Source organism: Pelobates fuscus, chromosome 7, assembly GCF_036172605.1.
Source record: "Pelobates fuscus isolate aPelFus1 chromosome 7, aPelFus1.pri, whole genome shotgun sequence".
NCBI classification, from domain to species: domain Eukaryota; kingdom Metazoa; phylum Chordata; class Amphibia; order Anura; family Pelobatidae; genus Pelobates; species Pelobates fuscus.
The window spans coordinates 195,948,783-195,969,419 of NC_086323.1; the positions used below are offsets into that span (position 1 = coordinate 195,948,783).

Below are 20,637 nucleotides of genomic sequence, written 5' to 3' on the forward strand. Positions count from 1 at the left end.
ATATATATATATGTTAAAATGAATACATTCAGAAAGAGGCCCTTCTTAATACACATGGGAGCCTGGCTGGGTCAAATAACAACAGCGGGCCTTCATCAATCTATGTGAACCAAAACCATATGTGTTGATCATTGATATACAATGGACATATGTCCGATAATTAATATTAGATGTCTAGGTAGGGCCTACCAGATCCTGTGTATGAAAGAAGTCTGAAATGATATTATTTGCATCCAATACAAGAATAATAAATCATATTACAAAGATAAAAATCCTACGACACATCAGATATTTTAAAGCTCATTAAATGTTTTTCAGAAGGCTGAAATTTGACTCCAAATTATGAATGTCTGATTGGCGTATTTGCCAAAATTGGTATATATATTGGTTATAATCTCAGGAAATTAGTTATAATCTCTAAGGGAAAAAAAAGCGAGAAAATTAGAAATAAACATAACCGTTGCTTGAAGTCTGTATTAACATGGGGATTGGGGAAACTAGCCTCTCTCTTAGAATGTCCAAGGTTATTGTGTCCTGGGATAAGAATAAAGGACCCCAGGGGATAATTAGCTTAGCCTAATTTATATTCCTCAGTCAGAGCTCTGGTCTCCTATCCCAGTTCATATTTTTATTGGTATAAATAATTTGTAAATACATTTCATATGTGTGCTGTAGTTTTTTAATAAAAGCTGAAGCTCAGAAATAGTGATCCTACAAGTTGCCATCAAGAAGCATGTGTCTTGTCTGTTTGCTGAGGTCCTGGTTGGAATCATAAAAATTGAATGCTAAACAACCATTTTCATTGGAATGTATTACCAGTGGAACAGGCTATTTAGTATACTCTGTAACAGCCAGGACATACAACCACAATGTATCCTGGGTTGCTGGTGAGTTTGCAACCAAGTGAAGCAGAGTTGGCAATGCAGGTTAGGCACATAGGCACATACCGACAATGGCATGGGGATGCCACAATACCAATGCATCATATGTACATTGACTGTTACTATCAAAGTTACTATTTATTGTTTGAGCATGATAAAACATCACAATACAAGATATTTTATTCCAATGTTAATCCATAGATGCATTACAAAATCACCTCACCTGTGTGAGTTATTTGATGACTGATAAGCTCTGATTTACTAGCAAAACATTTCCCACATATACTACATAAGAAAGGCTTCTCTCCTGTGTGAGTTCTCTGACAACGAACAAGCTGCGCCTTGGTGACAAAACATTTTCCACATTTAGAACACGAGAACGGTTTCTCTCCTGTGTGAGTTTTATGATGACCGACAAGAGTTGAATATTGCCGAAAACATTTTCCACATTCAGAACATGAGAACGGTTTCTCACCTGTGTGAGTCCTCTGATGTCTAACAAGTGTTAAATGTTGCCCAAAACAATTTCCACATACGGAACATGAGAATGGTTTCGCTCCTGTGTGAGTTCTTTGATGACTGACAAGAGTTGAATGTTGCCCAAAACATTTTCCACATTCAGAACATGAGAACGGTTTTTCTCCTGTGTGAGTTCTCTTATGACTGACAAGATCTGTATTAGTAACAAAACATTTTTCACATTCAGAACATGAGAATGGTTTCTCTCCTGTGTGAGTTCTCTGATGACGAACAAGCTCTGCATTAGTGATAAAACATTTTTCACATTCAGAACATGAGAACGGTTTCTCTCCTGTGTGAGTTCTCTGATGACGAACAAGCTCTGCCTTAGTGTTCAAATATTTTCCACATTCAGAACATGAGAACGGTTTCTCGCCTGTGTGGGTTCTCTGATGACGAACAAGATACGTGTTGGTGACAAACCATTTTCCACATTCAGAACATGAGAACGGTTTCTCTCCTGTGTGTGTATTCTGATGACTGACAAGAGTTGAATGTTCCCCAAAACATTTTCCACATTCAGAACATGAGAACGGTTTCTCTCCTGTGTGGGTTCTCTGATGACGAACAAGATGCGTTTTGGTGACAAAACATTTTCCACATTCAGAACATGAGAACGGTTTCTCTCCTGTGTGGGTTCTCTGATGATGAACAAGATGTATTTTGGTGACAAAACATTTTCCACATTCAGAACATGAAAACGGTTTCTCTTCTGTGTGGGTTCTCTGATGAATAACAAGTTTTGATTTAGTGATAAAACATTTTCCACATTCAGAACATGAGAATGGTTTCTCTCCTGTGTGTGTATTCTGATGAATGACAAGAGTTGAATGTCGCCCAAAACATTTTCCACATTCAGAACATGAGAACGGTTTCTCTCCTGTGTGGGTTCTCTGATGACGAACAAGATGCGCTTTGGCGACATAACATTTTTCACATTCAGAACATGAGAACGGTTTCTCTTCTGTGTGGGTTCTCTGATGAAGAACAAGTTTTGATTTAGTGATAAAACATTTTCCACATTCAGAACATGAGAACGGTTTCTCTCCTGTGTGTGTATTCTGATGAATGACAAGAGTTGAATGTCGCCCAAAACATTTTCCACATTCAGAACATGAGAACGGTTTCTCTCCTGTGTGGGTTTTCTGATGACGAACCAGATTCGCTTTGGTGACAAAACATTTTTCACATTCAGAACACGGGAAAGGTTTGGGATTTATGTTTACGATCTCCTTTGAGAACATATTGGAATCTGAGAAAATGCTTGATTTTTCAGAGTTAGACTCATTGGTTCTGTTATTAAAATATTTCTTCATAGTTTTGCTTCATGTATTTATGTTCTTGTCACCTCTCCAGACAAATACACCTGAAGGAAAGATACTTCGTGTTAAAGGAAATTGATCACAATAAATTATGGTTTGCTATACTTAGAAAAACAGACAATATTTGCATAATATATAAGATATACAACCATCAGGTGTCATGGTGATTGTGAAGAAATCAAGTATTTGTGTGCATTAACCCCTTTACAGCAAAATTGTGTATACTCTTTTTTTTTTTTTTTACTTTAATTTGCTTTGCAAAATTAGATTTAGCCCATAAAGCCTCACGTATCTGCATTTAAGCTAGAGGAACAAATTATAGATACTGTGTATATCACATACATTCTAATCACATATTCTAAACACATGCAGCACATAATTTCACTGTTATCCTCTGCCACTGGAAAGTTGTGCCAAGTATGTACTACTATTTTTATATCACTCCAAGCCTCTACCACTTATACTAGAAGGTTGTGCTATTGAAACTGTAGTAGATACCTGGTTTGACCAGTCGGTGGAAATGTAGTGGGAGTTAAAGGAAATCTGTCTATAAATTATCTGTCTTAGAAAAACTGACAATATTTTTATGAAAGACAAGAAATATGACTATGAAATATCATGTTGATTGCGCCAGACCTTTAAAAAAAAAAATAAAGAAATATATATATATATATATTGTAACGGCTACCAAGGGTAGTGAGGGGTATCTGCTGTTGGCAACGTCCTTCCTCCGGGCAAGATGCTGGGCTGTAGGGGAGAGGTAAAGTCCCATCCGCTGGATCCCTGGAGCAGTAGCGAGGCAGAGCTCTGAAAAGGGCTAGTGATTAAGCTGCAAATTCCCTTTCAATAACGAGACACAGCTACGTTTTGAAGGGTGAAGAAGAACTGACTCCACTAAGTGTTTAATGCTGCTATTATGCAGGATTTTACAGGTTAGACACCACCCACTGGACCTTGTGGGGCACCGACAATACAGTTACAGCAACCAATCGTACACAAGATGACAATAGAGCACACCCAGCAGTTACAGTGAATTCCTCCCCTCTGCTCAGTGGTGTATCCTGGTTTTGTGCTGCCCTAGGCAGGACAAAACTCAGGCGCCCCCCTCACCACCCCCCCAACCCTTCCCTCTGCCTAAATACACACACACACACACACACGGACAGATACGCATCCATTAGCTAACAGAAACACACTCTCTCTCCCTCTCACAGACACTCTCTCTCAGACACTCACTCACTCTCTCAGACACTCACTCACTCTCTCAGACACTCACTCTCTCTCTCAGACACTCACTCTCTCTCTCAGACACTCACTCTCTCTCTCAGACACACTCTCTCTCTCTCAGACACACTCTCTCTCTCTCAGACACACTCTCTCTCAGACACACTCTCTCTCTCTCAGACACACTCTCTCTCTCTCAGACACTCTCTCTCTCTCTCAGACACTCACTCTCTCTCTCAGACACTCACTCTCTCTCTCAGACACTCTCTCTCTCTCTCAGACACTCTCTCTCAGACACTCTCTCTCAGACACTCTCTCTCAGACACTCTCTCTCTCAGACACACTCTCTCTCAGACACACTCTCTCTCAGACACTCTCTCTCAGACACACTCTCTCTCAGACACACTCTCTCTCTCTCAGACACTCTCTCTCTCTCTCAGACACTCTCTCTCTCAGACACACTCTCTCTCTCTCAGACACACTCTCACTCTCTCAGACACACTCTCACTCTCTCAGACACTCACTCACTCTCTCAGACACTCACTCACTCTCTCAGACACTCACTCACTCTCTCAGACACTCACTCACTCTCTCAGACACTCACTCACTCTCTCAGACACTCACTCACTCTCTCAGACACTCACTCACTCTCTCAGACACTCACTCTCTCTCTCAGACACTCACTCTCTCTCTCAGACACTCACTCTCTCTCTCAGACACTCACTCTCTCTCTCAGACACTCTCTCTCTCTCTCAGACACTCTCTCTCTCAGACACACTCTCTCTCAGACACACTCTCTCTCAGACACACTCTCTCTCAGACACACTCTCTCTCAGACACACTCTCTCTCTCTCAGACACTCTCTCTCTCAGACACTCTCTCTCTCAGACACTCTCTCTCTCAGACACTCTCTCTCTCTCAGACACTCTCTCTCTCTCTCAGACACTCTCTCTCTCTCTCAGACACTCTCTCTCAGACACTCTCTCTCTCAGACACTCTCTCTCAGACACTCTCTCTCTCAGACACTCTCTCTCTCAGACACACTCTCTCTCAGACACACTCTCTCTCAGACACACTCTCTCTCAGACACACTCTCTCTCTCTCAGACACTCTCTCTCTCTCTCAGACACTCACTCTCTCTCTCAGACACTCACTCTCTCTCTCAGACACTCACTCTCTCTCTCAGACACTCACTCTCTCTCTCAGACACTCACTCTCTCTCTCAGACACTCTCTCTCTCTCTCAGACACACTCTCTCTCAGACACACTCTCTCTCAGACACACTCTCTCTCAGACACACTCTCTCTCAGACACACTCTCTCTCAGACACACTCTCTCTCAGACACACTCTCTCTCAGACACTCTCTCTCTCTCTCAGACACTCTCTCTCTCTCTCTCAGACACTCTCTCTCTCTCTCAGACACTCTCTCTCTCTCTCAGACACTCTCTCTCTCTCTCTCAGACACTCTCTCTCTCTCTCAGACACTCTCTCTCTCTCTCAGACACTCTCTCTCTCTCTCAGACACTCTCTCTCTCTCAGACACTCTCTCTCTCTCAGACACTCTCTCTCTCTCTCTCAGACACTCTCTCTCTCTCAGACACTCTCTCTCTCTCTCTCAGACACTCTCTCTCTCTCTCTCAGACACTCTCTCTCTCTCTCTCTCAGACACTCTCTCTCTCTCTCTCAGACACTCTCTCTCTCTCTCAGACACTCTCTCTCTCTCTCTCTCAGACACTCTCTCTCTCTCTCTCTCAGACACTCTCTCTCTCTCTCTCAGACACTCTCTCTCTCTCTCTCAGACACTCTCTCTCTCAGACACTCTCTCTCTCAGACACTCTCTCTCTCTCTCTCAGACACTCTCTCTATCTCTCTCAGACACTCTCTCTCTCTCTCTCAGACACTCTCTCTCTCTCTCTCAGACACTCTCTCTCTCTCTCTCTCAGACACTCTCTCTCTCTCTCTCTCAGACACTCTCTCTCTCAGACACTCTCTCTCTCTCTCAGACACTCTCTCTCTCTCTCTCAGACACTCTCTCTCTCTCTCAGACACTCTCTCTCTCTCAGACACTCTCTCTCTCTCTCAGACACTCTCTCTCTCTCAGACACTCTCTCTCTCTCTCAGACACTCTCTCTCTCTCTCAGACACACTCTCTCTCTCAGACACACTCTCTCTCTCTCAGACACTCTCTCTCTCTCTCAGACACTCTCTCTCTCTCTCAGACACTCTCTCTCTCAGACACACTCTCTCTCAGACACACTCTCTCTCAGACACACTCTCTCTCTCTCAGACACACTCTCTCTCTCTCAGACACACTCTCTCTCTCTCAGACACTCTCTCTCTCTCTCAGACACTCTCTCTCTCTCTCAGACACTCTCTCTCTCTCAGACACTCTCTCTCTCTCAGACTCTCTCTCTCTCTCAGACACTCTCTCTCTCTCAGACACTCTCTCTCTCTCTCAGACACTCTCTCGCAGACACTCTCTCTCTCTCTCAGACACTCTCTCTCTCTCTCTCAGACACTCTCTCTCTCTCAGACACTCTCTCTCTCTCTCAGACACTCTCTCTCTCTCTCAGACACTCTCTCTCTCTCAGACACTCTCTCTCTCTCTCAGACACTCTCTCTCTCTCAGACACTCTCTCTCTCTCTCAGACACTCTCTCTCTCAGACACTCTCTCTCTCTCTCTCTCAGACACTCTCTCTCTCTCACAGACACTCTCTCTCTCTCTCTCTGACACTCTCTCTCTCTGACACTCTCTCTCTCTCTCTCTCTGACACTCTCTCTCTCTGACACTCTCTCTCTCTGACACTCTCTCTCTCTGACACTCTCTCTCTCTGACACTCTCTCTCTCTCACTTTTTTTATTTACCCCCCACCAGCCTCCATACCTTTGGGGGGGGGGAGCGGTTCTCCCTCTTCCTGGGGTCTAGTGGGGCCGCCGGTCAGGCTGCTGGGCTGATTGCTGGGCGGCTGGCGAGGGAGCACTTCCTCTGAGCTGTCTGCTCAGCTCCCTCGCGCGCCGCAGAGTGAGGCTGGGAGGCGGAGCCAGAATATGACATCATATTCCGGCTCCCAGCCTCATTCTGCGGCGCGCGAGGGAGCTGAGCAGACAGCTCAGAGGAAGTGCTCCCTCGCCAGCTGCCCAGCAGCGCCGCCCGACCGCCCAGCATGTCTGTTAGCCGCAAGGCTAACAAGGGATTTGCCCATGGCATTTGGGGGCGGCTTTTTTTGCCGCCCCCTGGAAAATGCCGCCCAAGGCAAATGCCTTGTTTGCCTCGCGGCTAATACGCCCCTGCCTCTGCTTAGGAAATAATTGAGTTAATTAAATGTGTCTACTCAATTATCTCCAAGCTGAAAAGTGAAATTTGTATATATTTTCATAACTTCTTGATTTTATATTGTACATGCATACAACGTATATTTTATAACTAGTATAACCTGGGGACAAACATATCCAAAATTCGTGAAAATCCATTCAGGGGTTCCAAAGATAGTAAAAAAAAAAGGGGACTTTTGCATCCGAAGTGCAATTCGAAACTGCAGGTATTTACCCAAGGTAGTTAAAGGGCCAGAAACTGTCTTTTACAAGTCCATGAGCCCAAATAAACGATTACTGAAGGCAAAACAACAGTCTGAGTTCACATATATATATATATATATATATATATATGCAGCCATTATACTGGTTAACTGGGGTGTTTTTGTTACACGGTTTGTTTATATATGTTAAAAGGCCTGAACATGTGGAGGCCTGAATTTGTGGGAGGAGTAAGTCCCCTACTTAAACTCCCAGACCCTACTATGGACACACTCTGGCACTCTTCCTTTAACCCCTTAAGGACACATGACGTGTGTGACACGTCATGATTCCCTTTTATTCCAGAAGTTTGGTCCTTAAGGGGTTAAATCAAATAAAAAAATAATGAAATTACAAATAATGAAATTACCCGGGTGCTTCCAAGCCAATCAATATATCAGATCAACATATATCTAAATACATCTCATGTAGAGGGTGGGCAGAACCCAGGTATATCAGAGCACTGAAATCATAAAATAAAAAACAAAAAATTCCAATGAATAAAATAAGATACATAAACCAAATATTAGGGATCGACCGATTATCGGTTTTACCGATATAATCGGCCGATATTCGGTATTTTCGGCAATATCGGTATCGGCCAATAGGGATACCGATATTGCCGATAATACCTCCCAGGACCGCCGGGCTCATTACAAGCCCGGCGGTCCTGGGGGGGCGGGCAGCATGCGTTTACTCACCTCCCTGCAGCTCCTCCAGCTCCCCAGTGTAAATCTCGCGAGACCCGCGGCCAGCTCTGAAGGCCGCGGGTCTCGCGAGATTTCCACTGGGGAGCTGGAGGAGCTGCTGGGAGGTGAGTAAACGCTTGCTGCTCACCCCACCCCCCCTCCCCTCGCTAAACTAATGCCAGTGGACCACCAGGGATTAACATATCCCCCCTCCCTGGCAAGGAAACAAGCAGGGAGGGGGGACAACAAAAAAGAAATAATAATTAAATATATATATAAAAAAAAATTAATATAAAAAAAAAATTATTAAAAAATGCCCCCTCACACATACACTATTATTATACACATACACTACACAAACACACTGTGTATATAATTCAGTGTGTTTGTATAGTGTGTGTGTATATATAATGCAGTGTGTTTGTATAGTGTGTGTATATAATGCACACTACACAAACACACTGTATTATATACACACACACACTATACAAACACACACTGCATTATATACACACACTATACAAACACACTATATAAACACTACACAAACACACTGCATTATATAAACATTACACAAACACACTGCATTATATAAACATTACACAAACACACTGCATTATATACACACACTATACAAACACACACACTCTGCATTATATAAACACACTACATTCACTATACACACAACACAAATACACACACTCTGCATTCCTTATATGCACACACTACACAAACACACACACTTTGCATTTAGTATATACAGCATTCACTTTACACACACTGCATTCACTTTACGCACACTACCCACACACACTACACAGACACGCTGCTTTCATTATATACACACTAGACAAATACACACTGCATCCACACCACTCACACTACACAAACACACACTGCATCCGCTACACACACACTGCATCCGCTACACACACACACTGCATCCACTACACACACACTGCATCCACTACACACACATACACAGCTCCCCTGTCTAAACACACTGCATCCACTACACGTGGCATGTATATTTTGTGCATTTACCTTTAGAAATAGTTTTTTATTTTCCAAAATGGTAAATGTACAGAATATCGGCAAATTATATCGGCTATCGGCCTGAAAGTTCACAGAATATCGGTATCGGCTCTAAAAAATCAATATCGGTCGATCCCTACCAAATATTATAAGGCCGCAACACCTGGGAAAAAGGAATCAAAAAACCTAAACTGAAAAAAAGACTAACGTCTCTCCAAAAATGAATTAAATGAGACATTCATTCAATCCCTTGGGTTGTAACGTATCCAATTGTTTAATCCAAAAAGTTTCCCTCTGGAGTAATGATTTTGACCAATCTCCCCCTCTTATTGGGGTGGGTATAACATCAATAGCAATGAACTTAAGCATATGCCAATATATTCATGGCTTGGTTCGAACGAAATCTTGAAGATACCTTTTATGTACAAACCTTTGGGACGGCGATGGGAGCGACTATGGCACCTTCATATGCCAATATATGGCACAAATATTCTGATATATTTCAGATTTGTGGACGATATCCTGTTAATTTGTAAAGATACTAAAGAAGAGCTCTGTGACATGGTAACTGATATTAATAATTTACAGACACGTATAAAACTCACTCTTACATTTGATACTACCACCATACAATATCTGGATGTATCATTATTTGGAACTGAGGAGGGCACTGGTTATACTCTCTACCGTAAGGAGACGGACCGCAATACATTAATCCTAGCCACGAGTTTTCATCCAAAACACTTGATAGAATCGCTTCCCATCTCTCAGTTTATCCGAGTACTACGGTACAATAGTGATCCCACCAAAATGGACATACAGTTACAACAGATGCGCCAAAGATTTTTAGATAGAGGGTATTCACCTCAAACACTAACTTTAGCTGAACTTAAGGCAAAGGACCGGATTCAGAAAATTTCGGAGAAAGGTGGTGATACGTATGAAGATCATTTGTTTCTCCCACTCACTTTTCACACAAACACATCATTAATCAAGGATAAAATATATAAACATTGGGACATATTAAAAGCAGACAAACATTTGTCACCAATTTTTCAGAATCATCCAATTATTAGTTACAAACGTAATAGAAGTCTGAGGGATATGCTAGTTCGTAAGCTGATAAAGAAAAAAGGTTGCTACAAATGCACAGGATGTGTAACATGTAGCCATATGTTATCTAATACATCCTTTGCCCATCCACAAACAGGCAAGCGTATCCTTATTAAGCATTATATCACCTGTACTACAGATCATGTTATTTACATGATCACATGCCCATGTGGTCTATCATACGTGGGCAAAACAGATCTAACACTTCGTGACAGGATTGGAAGTTAGCGAATGTTGTGCCCATTTACAAGAAAGGTAATAGGAAGGAGTCGGGCAACTATAGGCCAGTAAGCCTTACTTCAGTAGTGGGGAAAGTGATGGAAACCATGTTAAACGATAGGATTGTTGAACATCTAAAAACACATGGATTTCAAGATCAGAGACAACATGGGTTTACTGCAGGGAGATCATGACAAACTAATCTTGATGATTTTTTTGATTGGGTAACTAAAATTATAGATCAGGGTGGTGCAGTAGACATTGCTTACCAGAGGCGGCTCTAGACTTTATGAGGCCTTAGGCGAAACGCAAACATGAGGCCCCACTAACAAAAAAAAGGGTCACATATACACATTGATGCACTGTCTACCTGTGAATGTGCCTGAGAGTGTGTCTGACAGAGAGTATCCTTGTGTGTGTGAATGTATGTCTCTGAACATGTTTGCGTTTTTGTCTGAGACCCTATGTGTATGGGCTAGCTGCTTGAAGTGGGGGGTGATGGTGAGAGGCAGAGGGGGGGTGATGGTGAGAGGCAGAGGGGGGGGTGATGGTGAGAGGCAGAGGGGGGGTGATGGTGAGAGGCAGAGGGGGGTGATGGTGAGAGGCAGAGGGGGGGTGATGGTGAGAGGCAGAGGGGGGGTGATGGTGAGAGGCAGAGGGGGGGTGATGGTGAGAGGCAGAGGGGGGGTGATGGTGAGAGGCAGAGGGGGGTGATGGTGAGAGGCAGAGGGGGGGTGATGGTGAGAGGCAGAGGGGGGGTGATGGTGAGAGGCAGAGGGGGGGTGATGGTGAGAGGCAGAGGGGGGTGATGGTGAGAGGCAGAGGGGGGGTGATGGTGAGAGGCAGAGGGGGGGTGATGGTGAGAGGCAGAGGGGGGGTGATGGTGAGAGGCAGAGGGGGGGTGATGGTGAGAGGCAGAGGGGGGGTGATGGTGAGAGGCAGAGGGGGGGTGATGGTGAGAGGCAGAGGGGGGGTGATGGTGAGAGGCAGAGGGGGGGTGATGGTGAGAGGCAGAGGGGGGGTGATGGTGAGAGGGAGGGGGGTGATGGTGAGAGGGAGGGGGGGTGATGGTGAGAGGGAGAGGGGGGTGATGGTGAGAGGGGTTGATGGTGAGAGGGAGCGGGGGGTTGATGGTGAGAGGGAGCGGGGGGTTGATGGTGAGAGGGAGCGGGGGGTTGATGGTGAGAGGGAGCGGGGGGTTGATGGTGAGAGGGAGCGGGGGGTTGATGGTGAGAGGGAGTGGGGGGTTGATGGTGAGAGGGAGCGGGGGTTGATGGTGAGAGGGAGCGGGGGGGTGATGGTAATGTGAGAGTGAGAGGAGGGTAATGTGAGAGAGAGGGGGGATAATGTGAGAGTGAGAGGGGGGATAATGTGAGAGTGAGAGGGGGGTAATGTGAGAGTGAGAGGGGGGTAATGTGAGAGTGAGAGGGGGGGTAATGTGAGAGTGAGAGGGGGGTAATGTGAGAGTGAGAGGGGGGTAATGTGAGAGTGAGAGGGGGTGAGGCTGAGGGTGGTGGGAGGGTTATGCTGAGGGTGGTGGGGGGTGATGCTGAGGGTGGTGGTGGGGGGTGATGCTGAGGGTGGTGGTGGGGGGTGATGCTGAGGGGGGTGATGCTGAGGGTGGTGGGGGGTGATGCTGAGGGTGGTGGGGGGTGATGCTGAGGGTGGTGGGGGGTGATGCTGAGGGTGGTGGGGGGTGATGCTGAGGGTGGTGGGGGGTGATGCTGAGGGTGGTGGGGGAGGTGAGGGTGGTGGGGGAGGTGAGGGTGGTGGGGGAGGTGAGGCTGAGGGTGGTGAGGGAGGTGAGGCTGAGGGTGGTGAGGGGTGTGATGCTGAGGGTGGTGAGGGGTGTGATGCTGAGGGTGGTGAGGGGTGTGATGCTGAGGGTGGTGAGGGGTGTGATGCTGAGGGTGGTGAGGGGTGTGATGCTGAGGGTGGTGAGGGGTGTGATGCTGAGGGTGGTGAGGGGTGTGATGCTGAGGGTGGTGAGGGGTGTGATGCTGAGGGTGGTGAGGGGGGTGATGCTGAGGGTGGTGAGGGGGTGATGCTGAGGGTGGTGAGGGGGGTGATGCTGAGGGTGGTGGGGGGTGAGGGGTGATGCTGAGGGTGGTGGGGGTGAGGGGTGATGCTGAGGGTGGTGAGGGGGTGATGCTGAAGGTGGTGGGGGTGAGGCTGAGGGTGGTGGGGGTGAGGGTGGTGGGGGGTGAGGCTGGTGGTGGGAGGTGATGCTGAGGGTGATGGGGGGGTGATGCTGATGGTGGTGGGGTGATGGTGAGGGTGGTGGGGTGATGGTGAGGATGAGGGGGGTGGGGAGTGAGGATGAGGGGGGTGGGGAGTGAGGCTGAGGGGGGCTGGGGGTGAGGCTGAGGGGGGCTGGGGGTGAGGCTGAGGGGGGCTGGGGGTGAGGCTGAGGGGGGCTGGGGGTGAGGCTGAGGGAGGCTGGGGGTGAGGCTGAGGGGGGCTGGGGGTGAGGCTGAGGGGGGCTGGGGGTGAGACTGAGGAGGGTGATGCTGAGGTTGGTGGTGAGGGTGGTGGGGGATAGGGGTGGTGAGGGTGGTGGGGGATAGGGGTGGTGAGGCTGAGGGTGGTGGGGGGTGATGCTGAAGGTGGTGGGGGTGATGGTGGGTGGTGGTGAGGCTAAGGGTGGTGGGGGTGATGGTGAGGGTGGTGGGGGATGAGGATGAGGGTGGTGGGGGGAGGTGATGCTGAGGGTGGTGAGGGTGGTGGGGGGTGATGGTGAGGGTGGTGGGGTGATGGTGAGGGTGGTGGGGGGTGAGGCTGAGGGTGGTGGGGGCTAGGGGTGGTGGGGGTGAGGCTGAGGGGGGTGGGGGTGAGGCTGAGGGGGTGATGCTGAGGGTGGTGGGGGCTAGGGGTGGTGGGGGTGAGGCTGAGGGGGGTGGGGGTGAGGCTGAGGGGGGTGGGGGGTGAGGCTGAGGGGGGTGATGCTGAGGGTGGTGGGGTGGTAGTGAGGGTGGTGGGGGGTGATGGTGAGGGTGGTGGGGGCTAGGGGTGGTGAGGCTGAGGGTGGTGGGGAGGCTGAGGGTGGTGAGGGGATGGTGGGAGGGTGGTGGGGGCAAGGGGTGGTGAGGCTGAGGGTGGTGGGGGCTAGGGGTGGTGGGGGTGAGGCTGAGGGGGGTGGGGCGTGAGGCTGAGGGGGTGATGCTGAGGGTGGTGGGGGTGGTGGTGAGGGTGGTGGGGGCTAGGGGTGGTGAGGCTGAGGGTGGTGGGGGTGATGGTGGTGGGGGGTGGTGAGGCTGAGGGAGGTGGTGGTGGTGGTGGTGGCGAGAGGTGGTGGGGGGATGGTGAGGTGAGTGTGGTGATGGTGACTGGGGGGGTGAGGCTGAGTGTGGTGGGGGGTGATGGGGAGTTTAAGACGACCGGAAAATAAAACTGGGGTCACAATAGACTACCCTGCTAGATGTGATCAGGCACCCTTTACTCTACCTCCCCGCAAGTGGACACTAAAACAAGAATTTATTCAATAAACAGCAACTGCTAGAAGACAAAATGAAGGACCTGCGAGTCCACTATTGTTGCAGGCCGATGTGCCTAGTTATCTTGACGCATTGCATAAAATAATACTTAGCACATGTTGTGCAATTGTCGCTATAGTTAAGATGCCGACCAAGACCTGCGAGTCTCATTGTTACTAGACTCAATGCTGCCTGTTATTATTTGAACTGCAAATAAAAACAATATTTACAAAAAAAGTTAAATGCAAAAAACTTCAGTTTACTAAATATATCATCGTTGTAATACAATTTATCATTTTGAAGTGTTCAGCGAAGTCTCCCGAGTAAAACAGTACCCCTCCATGTACAGGTTTTATGGTGTCTTGGAAAGTTACAGGGTTAAATATAGCGCGTGCAAATGTAATTCTCTGCACTTGCTGCATGGTTTGTCAAGCACGTCAATAAAATTTTAATTAAATCACATAATTATTTTAAAATATTACTTAAGTATACACGTAGAATTTAAATACATATGTATGTATTTAAATTATACGTGTATACTTATGTAGTTATTTATGTAATTATATATATTTATCTATATAGAAATATTTGCAGTTATTTGTATATTATATATAGATATATATAGAATGTCATGTAAGTGTATTATTATATTTATAAAGCGCTGTCAAATTCCGCAGCGCTTTACATGGGGTGGATGAACAGACATGTAGTTGTAACAAGACAAGTTGGACACACAGGAACAGAGGGGTTGAGGGCCCTGCTCAATGAGCTTACATGCTAGAAGGATTGGGGTAAAATTACACAAAAAGGTTAGGATAGTATTAGACTAATGAAAGTTGCAGAAGAGGAATCAGTTAGGAGCTATTAACAGTTTAATTGATACGCTTTTATGAAGAAGTGGGTTTTTAACGATTTTTTGAAGGAGTGGAGACTGAGTGAGCATCTAACGGAGGAGGGAAGCGAGTTCCACAGGAACGGTGCAGCCCTCGAGAAATCTTGAAGGAGAGTATCAGAGGTGGGTGTACGGACAGAGGATAGACGTAAGTCTTCAGCAGATCGTAAGGGCCTAGACGGGACATACTTGTGTATAAGGGAGGATAGATAGGTGGGAGCAGCATTATGTAGAGATTTGAAAGCAACAACCAGAATTTTAAATTGAGCTCTATATTTTATAGGAAGCCAATGTAGGGACTGACAGAAGGGTGAGGCATGGGAGGTGCGGGCGGACAGGAAGATGAGCCTCGCCGCCGCATTCATTATGGACTGTAACGGCGCTAGTTGGGAGCACGTAAGACCACTGAGAAGCGGATTACAGTAGGCGAGAAAGGACAGTGGAATGGACAAACACCTTAGTCGCATCAGGCGTTAAATAGGGGCGGATGCGCGCAATGTTTTTGAGATGGAAATGACAGAATTTGGTGATAGATTGAACATGAGGCTTGAAGGAGAGGTCTGAGTCAAAGAGAACACCTAGGCAGCGAGCCTGCATGGTGGAGCTGATGGTAGCACCGTTGACTTGTAGGGAGACAGACACAGGAGTAACAACACTTGAGGGAGGAAAGACCAGAATTTCAGTTTTGGTCAAGTTTAGTTTAAGGAAGTGGGCAGCCATCCAGTTAGAAACAGCAGAGAGGCAGTCAGAGACACTAGTCAAGAGGGACGGGGAGAGAGGACAGGTAGATTTGCGTGTCATCTGCACAGAAATTATATTGGAAGCCAAAGGAGCTAATGAGTTTACCAAGGGAGGCAGTATAGATGGAGAACAGTAGGGGACCAAGGACTGAACCTTGGGAGACACCAACAGAGAGGAGTTGGGTAGAAGAAGCAGAGCCAGAGAAAGAAACACTGAAATAGCGCTGGGAGAGGTAGGAGGAGCACCAGGAGAGAGAAGTATCTTGTAGAACGATATTGCGGAGGATGAGAAGAAGCCGTTGATGATCAACAGTGTCAAAAGTCGTAGACAGGTCAAGGAGAAATAGGATAGAGTAGTGACCATGAGATTTTGCAGCGAGTAGATCATTGGATACATTGGTCAGTGCCGTTTCCACAGAGTGCTTAGCGCGTAAACAAGATTGAAGCGGGTCTAGCAGAAAGTTGGACTCGAGGGAGTCTGTCAATCTTGCATACACAATTTTTGCAAAAGGCAGTAGCGAGATAGGACGGTAGTTGGATGGGGAGTTATGGTCAAGATTGGGCTTCTTTAGAATTGGGGTTACAGTTGCATGTTTGAAGGGCAATGGAAATATACCAGAGGAGAGAGAGAGATTTAGAATTTTAGTGAGAGGTGGAGAAAGAGAAGAAGACAGAGTATGGATGAGATGCGAGGGAATTGGATATAGGGAGCAGGTGGTGGGGCGGGAGGACTTGAGCAGAGCAGAAACCTCTTCCAACCTCTTCCAACCTCGCGGTGAACTCTGGTCAGCTGACACATCCCTGCCAATCTCTGGCAGACCCTCCCTCCCAGACCCTCTCACCTCCTGGACAGCATCCATGTTGAAGCTGCCTTCAACATGGATGCTGTCCAGGAAGTAGGAGGGTCTGGGAGGGAGGGTCTGCCGGAGATTGGCAGGGATGTGTCAGCTGACCGGAGTTCGCCACGAACATCACTATTGGTAAGTGTTACTTTTCATATTTTATATATAAGCACATTTATGACTTGTATTCAGTGATCTTGAAAAAGACTCGGCAGAGTCGAAACGCCGGTCGATTTTTGTATACACCTCATGTATTAATAAAGCACTATTTTTCACCTATATGAAGATATGTGAGTGCATCCCGTTTTTTGATTTCTCAAAACATCTATATATATATATATATATATATATATATATATATATATATATATATATATATATATGTAACATCATTCTAAGTGTATTTTAAGATTAATATACGTACTTATATTAACATTTAAATACATTACGTATCACATTACATATATAAGATGTATATTTTAGATATATACATACATATACACACACACACTTATTTAATTTTAACATGTGTAATAATATTTTTTATTATTCTTCCCACCAGCAGGGGGACTGTGATATTTCAGACAGTCCCCCAGCTGGCAGATCCACTACCATATTTGCCGGGGGAGGGCTGCCTGGGCTCTCAGGCAGTCCTCCCGAATAGGATCGCGGTGGAGGCGAGTAGCTGGAGGCTCCTGGGGCAGAGAGACGTTAGGGCATTCTATGCCGCCATAACGGCTTTAAAGCCCATTTAAATGGTATTGACATAGAACGGCGTAATGGCGTTAAGGGGTTAATCAGCCAGGATTAATTGATCACAAGTCACATATTATGTTCGATCCCTTTGATGATATAGACATTCCTGCTGTAACATACACCCAACATGGCTGAACTCCATACACACACTGGGAAGAGAGCAAATCTAAGGGGTGTATCCATCCCAGCATGCCTTGCACACTTCCTAGAGGAGCTGGTTAGGGAAAAACTGTGCATTGTGCAAAGCTTCCTTAAAGGGGACTGCTGGTATACACCACAGTATCCACATAATAATGTAGTCACTAGTGTGTATAATAATACTGAGTATCTATACACTGATAATAAACATGTCGCTCTGTATAATAATACTGAGTATCTATACACTGATAATAAACATGTCGTTCTGTATAATAATACTGAGTATCTATACGCTGATAATAAACATGTCGCTCTGTATAATAATACTGAGTATCTATACGCTGATAATAAACATGTCACTCTGTATAATAATACTGAGTATCTATACACTGATAATAAACATGTCGCTCTGTATAATAATAATGAGTATCTATACGCTGATAATAAACATGTCGCTCTGCATACTGAGTATCTATACGCTGATAATAAACATGTCTCTCTGTATAATAATACAGAGTATCTATACGCTGATAATAAACATGTCGCTCTGTATAATAACACTGAGTATCTATACGCTGATAATAATCATGTCGCTCTGTATAATAATACTGAGTATCTATACGCTGATAATAATCATGTCTCTCTGTATAATAATACTGAATATATTTACACTAATAATAAACATGTCGCTCTGTATAATAATACTGAATATCTTTTGTAAGAAAATGAAATTAACTTTTCTGATATATGTATTTTATGCTTAGATAAGGTTTATTATCAATATTGCTGAACTGAAAGGATATGAACAGTTAAACTACTTTTTGCTTTGTATGCTTTAACTCAATGTACGTCATAGATATGCTGACTGTGAAAGACTTGGACAATAACATTTTTCCTTATAGGATGTATGACAAGGTGATAATATGCTTAGTATACAATTCTATAGGATGTAAGACAATGCTAAATACTCAGGATGTCTGGCCTCGGATCCAGACATATTCAAAGAAGGTCTTATCTTACCAGCCAGAATAACATGTGATATTTAAGGAAGTAATCAATCTTATATTCTGAATGGCATATCTCATGACACATGTAAATACAATTGTATAAATGCCCGATTCACAGTAATACAAATTGAGAACTTGTCATGCACCTTTCGTGTGTCTGTTATTTGCTGAGCAAGTTTCTCCCGTCAATTGATGTGGTGACCGAGAGATACAGAATTGAGGGAATTGAGTCCAAGACAGCATTAACCCTTTCAGCTTGGTGTCAGAAGTGGGATTAGCAAACAGCAAAACCATTGGGTAAGTAGCCTTTTTGTGTCTTAATTGACACTGATTGTCTATGATTCCCTTTGGTTTAGTAAGACTGTATCCAGTAGGAAAGGTGTAAGGACTCTAGTTATATTGAGACCATGAGAGGTCTCCGGTTTATTATATTGAGACTATAAGAGGTCTCCGGTTTATTAGACATTTGGTCTAAATATATAGGGTTTTGGTAACCCAGGTTAGTATCTAAGATAGATACAGGGTATCTCAGGTAGATACAGGTTTTTGAGACCATAAGAGGTCTCCGGTTTATTAAGACTATAGGTGTTCTGAGGAGCACGGTTTATAGATCTATAAGTGTAACCCAAACTTCTCTTTCTCCCGGTCACCTTTGTTTGTCTTAAGTGTTCTTTGTGGGTGATTGTTTGTCTATATTGGGGACACACTTTGGTAAGTTAGTAGTGTCCCCACTCTGAGTATGGGAAATGTGAGTTCAGGTCCTGAGTGACCAATGTGTGTATGTATATATGTATGTATGTATATATGTGTGTATATATGTATAGATGTGTATATATATATATATATATATGTGTATATATAAGATAGCAGTACTTTTAAACAAATGGAGGTTTTTAAAATACATAGGGATTAAGGAGAGAACGCAGGTAACTTGTTTTTCTTTGGTTTTTATGATATATTGGGGCTGATGTGTATTGTAGTCCTTGCTGCTGCCCAGTAGTGATGGGAGTGAGCGCAGGACTTATCTTTCTGCAAGATAGCAGTACTGTGTATTAGAAAAGAAATGACTCACAGGTTGTACCTGATAGACCTACTTAAATCTTTTTGCTTTATTCTTTCTGTCGCATAGAAGTATAAGTTTTATTGTATGTTATTTCACATGGGATCTGTGTGCCTGGTATGATTGTTGCTTTAAATACCATAAGCCCACTACACTTTCTATGAGAGTGGGATAAGTGTAAATGTGTTAAATTGTTTAAATAATGAGCTCAGTATATTTTATACCGAGACAAAAAAAGAGACACTTCATTAGTATTTGAAAGTTAATTCCCCATATGGGATTAATTGTATAGAACACCAATCAGCACATCTTCCCTGCCCTGTGTGTTTGTTGCAAAGTATCCATACTAAATATGATTTTTGTTTGAAAATAACAGAGTAACGTTTAAATTTTCAGCGGTCCAACACATGCTTTATTTTGTGCAGTAAGCTAACCTTTTTATTGCTACAGATGCCTTAGATGATCCAGTACAATAACTACTGCTTGTGTCTTCTATGTCTCACATTATGTGTTATTTTAAATTGTGGTATATAGCCTGGATCAGAAATCATTGACAAAGGTTTCTACCTGTTGTACTAAGGCTCTTGGAGACTGACCGGTCTAAGGTTTGCCATGCCTTTTAAACATGGTATAGAATAAATTTTTTAAGTCTCTGAGAGTTCTGAAAGATTCTGGTGAAACCATGTCTGTGTAATCTGATCCAGATGTTTGTTCAATTTCTATAAGATTTAAGTTGATGCAGAAGCATCTCAGATTAGTTAATGGAAGTTTTATACAAATAGTTGAGTTATGAGCGCGCTATATAAATGGATCCTTTCTTTATATACAATACTATAGTAGAGTAAAGTAATGAAGTTAATTAAGAAAATGTATACATAAGAATCCCTAAAATGAATCTAATCTAATATTGGTATACCATAAAAATATGTTGTGATTACAGCTGTTAACGGTTTATTCTGTGTAAATGGTGATTGTGATAATGTGTGAAGTGTGAAGTTTAACTGGAAAGTGGTTTAATTTATATGTTGCTGTATTGTTTTAAAATTATATATGAATCAGTTTGTTACAGTCTAGTGATACTGATAAGAATGCCAGCTAAATAACCTAGCAAATAAATGTTTTACTAGCTGTTGAATACTAGCGTTTTGGCTG

The 20,637-nt window shown here is 44.5% G+C and overlaps 1 protein-coding gene across 3 annotated transcripts in view; it reads right to left on the minus strand.

Moving 5' to 3' along the window:
• Nucleotides 1-1,043: 1,043 nt before the first annotated feature.
• Nucleotides 1,044-20,637, minus strand: part of LOC134568423 (oocyte zinc finger protein XlCOF7.1-like) — a 29,136-nt gene continuing 9,542 nt past the window's right edge. For all 3 annotated transcript variants that reach the window (XM_063427005.1, XM_063427006.1, XM_063427007.1), the window contains exon 2: nucleotides 1,044-2,766. In XM_063427005.1, the coding sequence (XP_063283075.1) occupies nucleotides 1,088-2,716 (1,629 nt within the window). In that variant the 5' untranslated portion in view covers nucleotides 2,717-2,766 and the 3' untranslated portion in view covers nucleotides 1,044-1,087. The remainder of the gene's footprint in view (nucleotides 2,767-20,637) is intronic.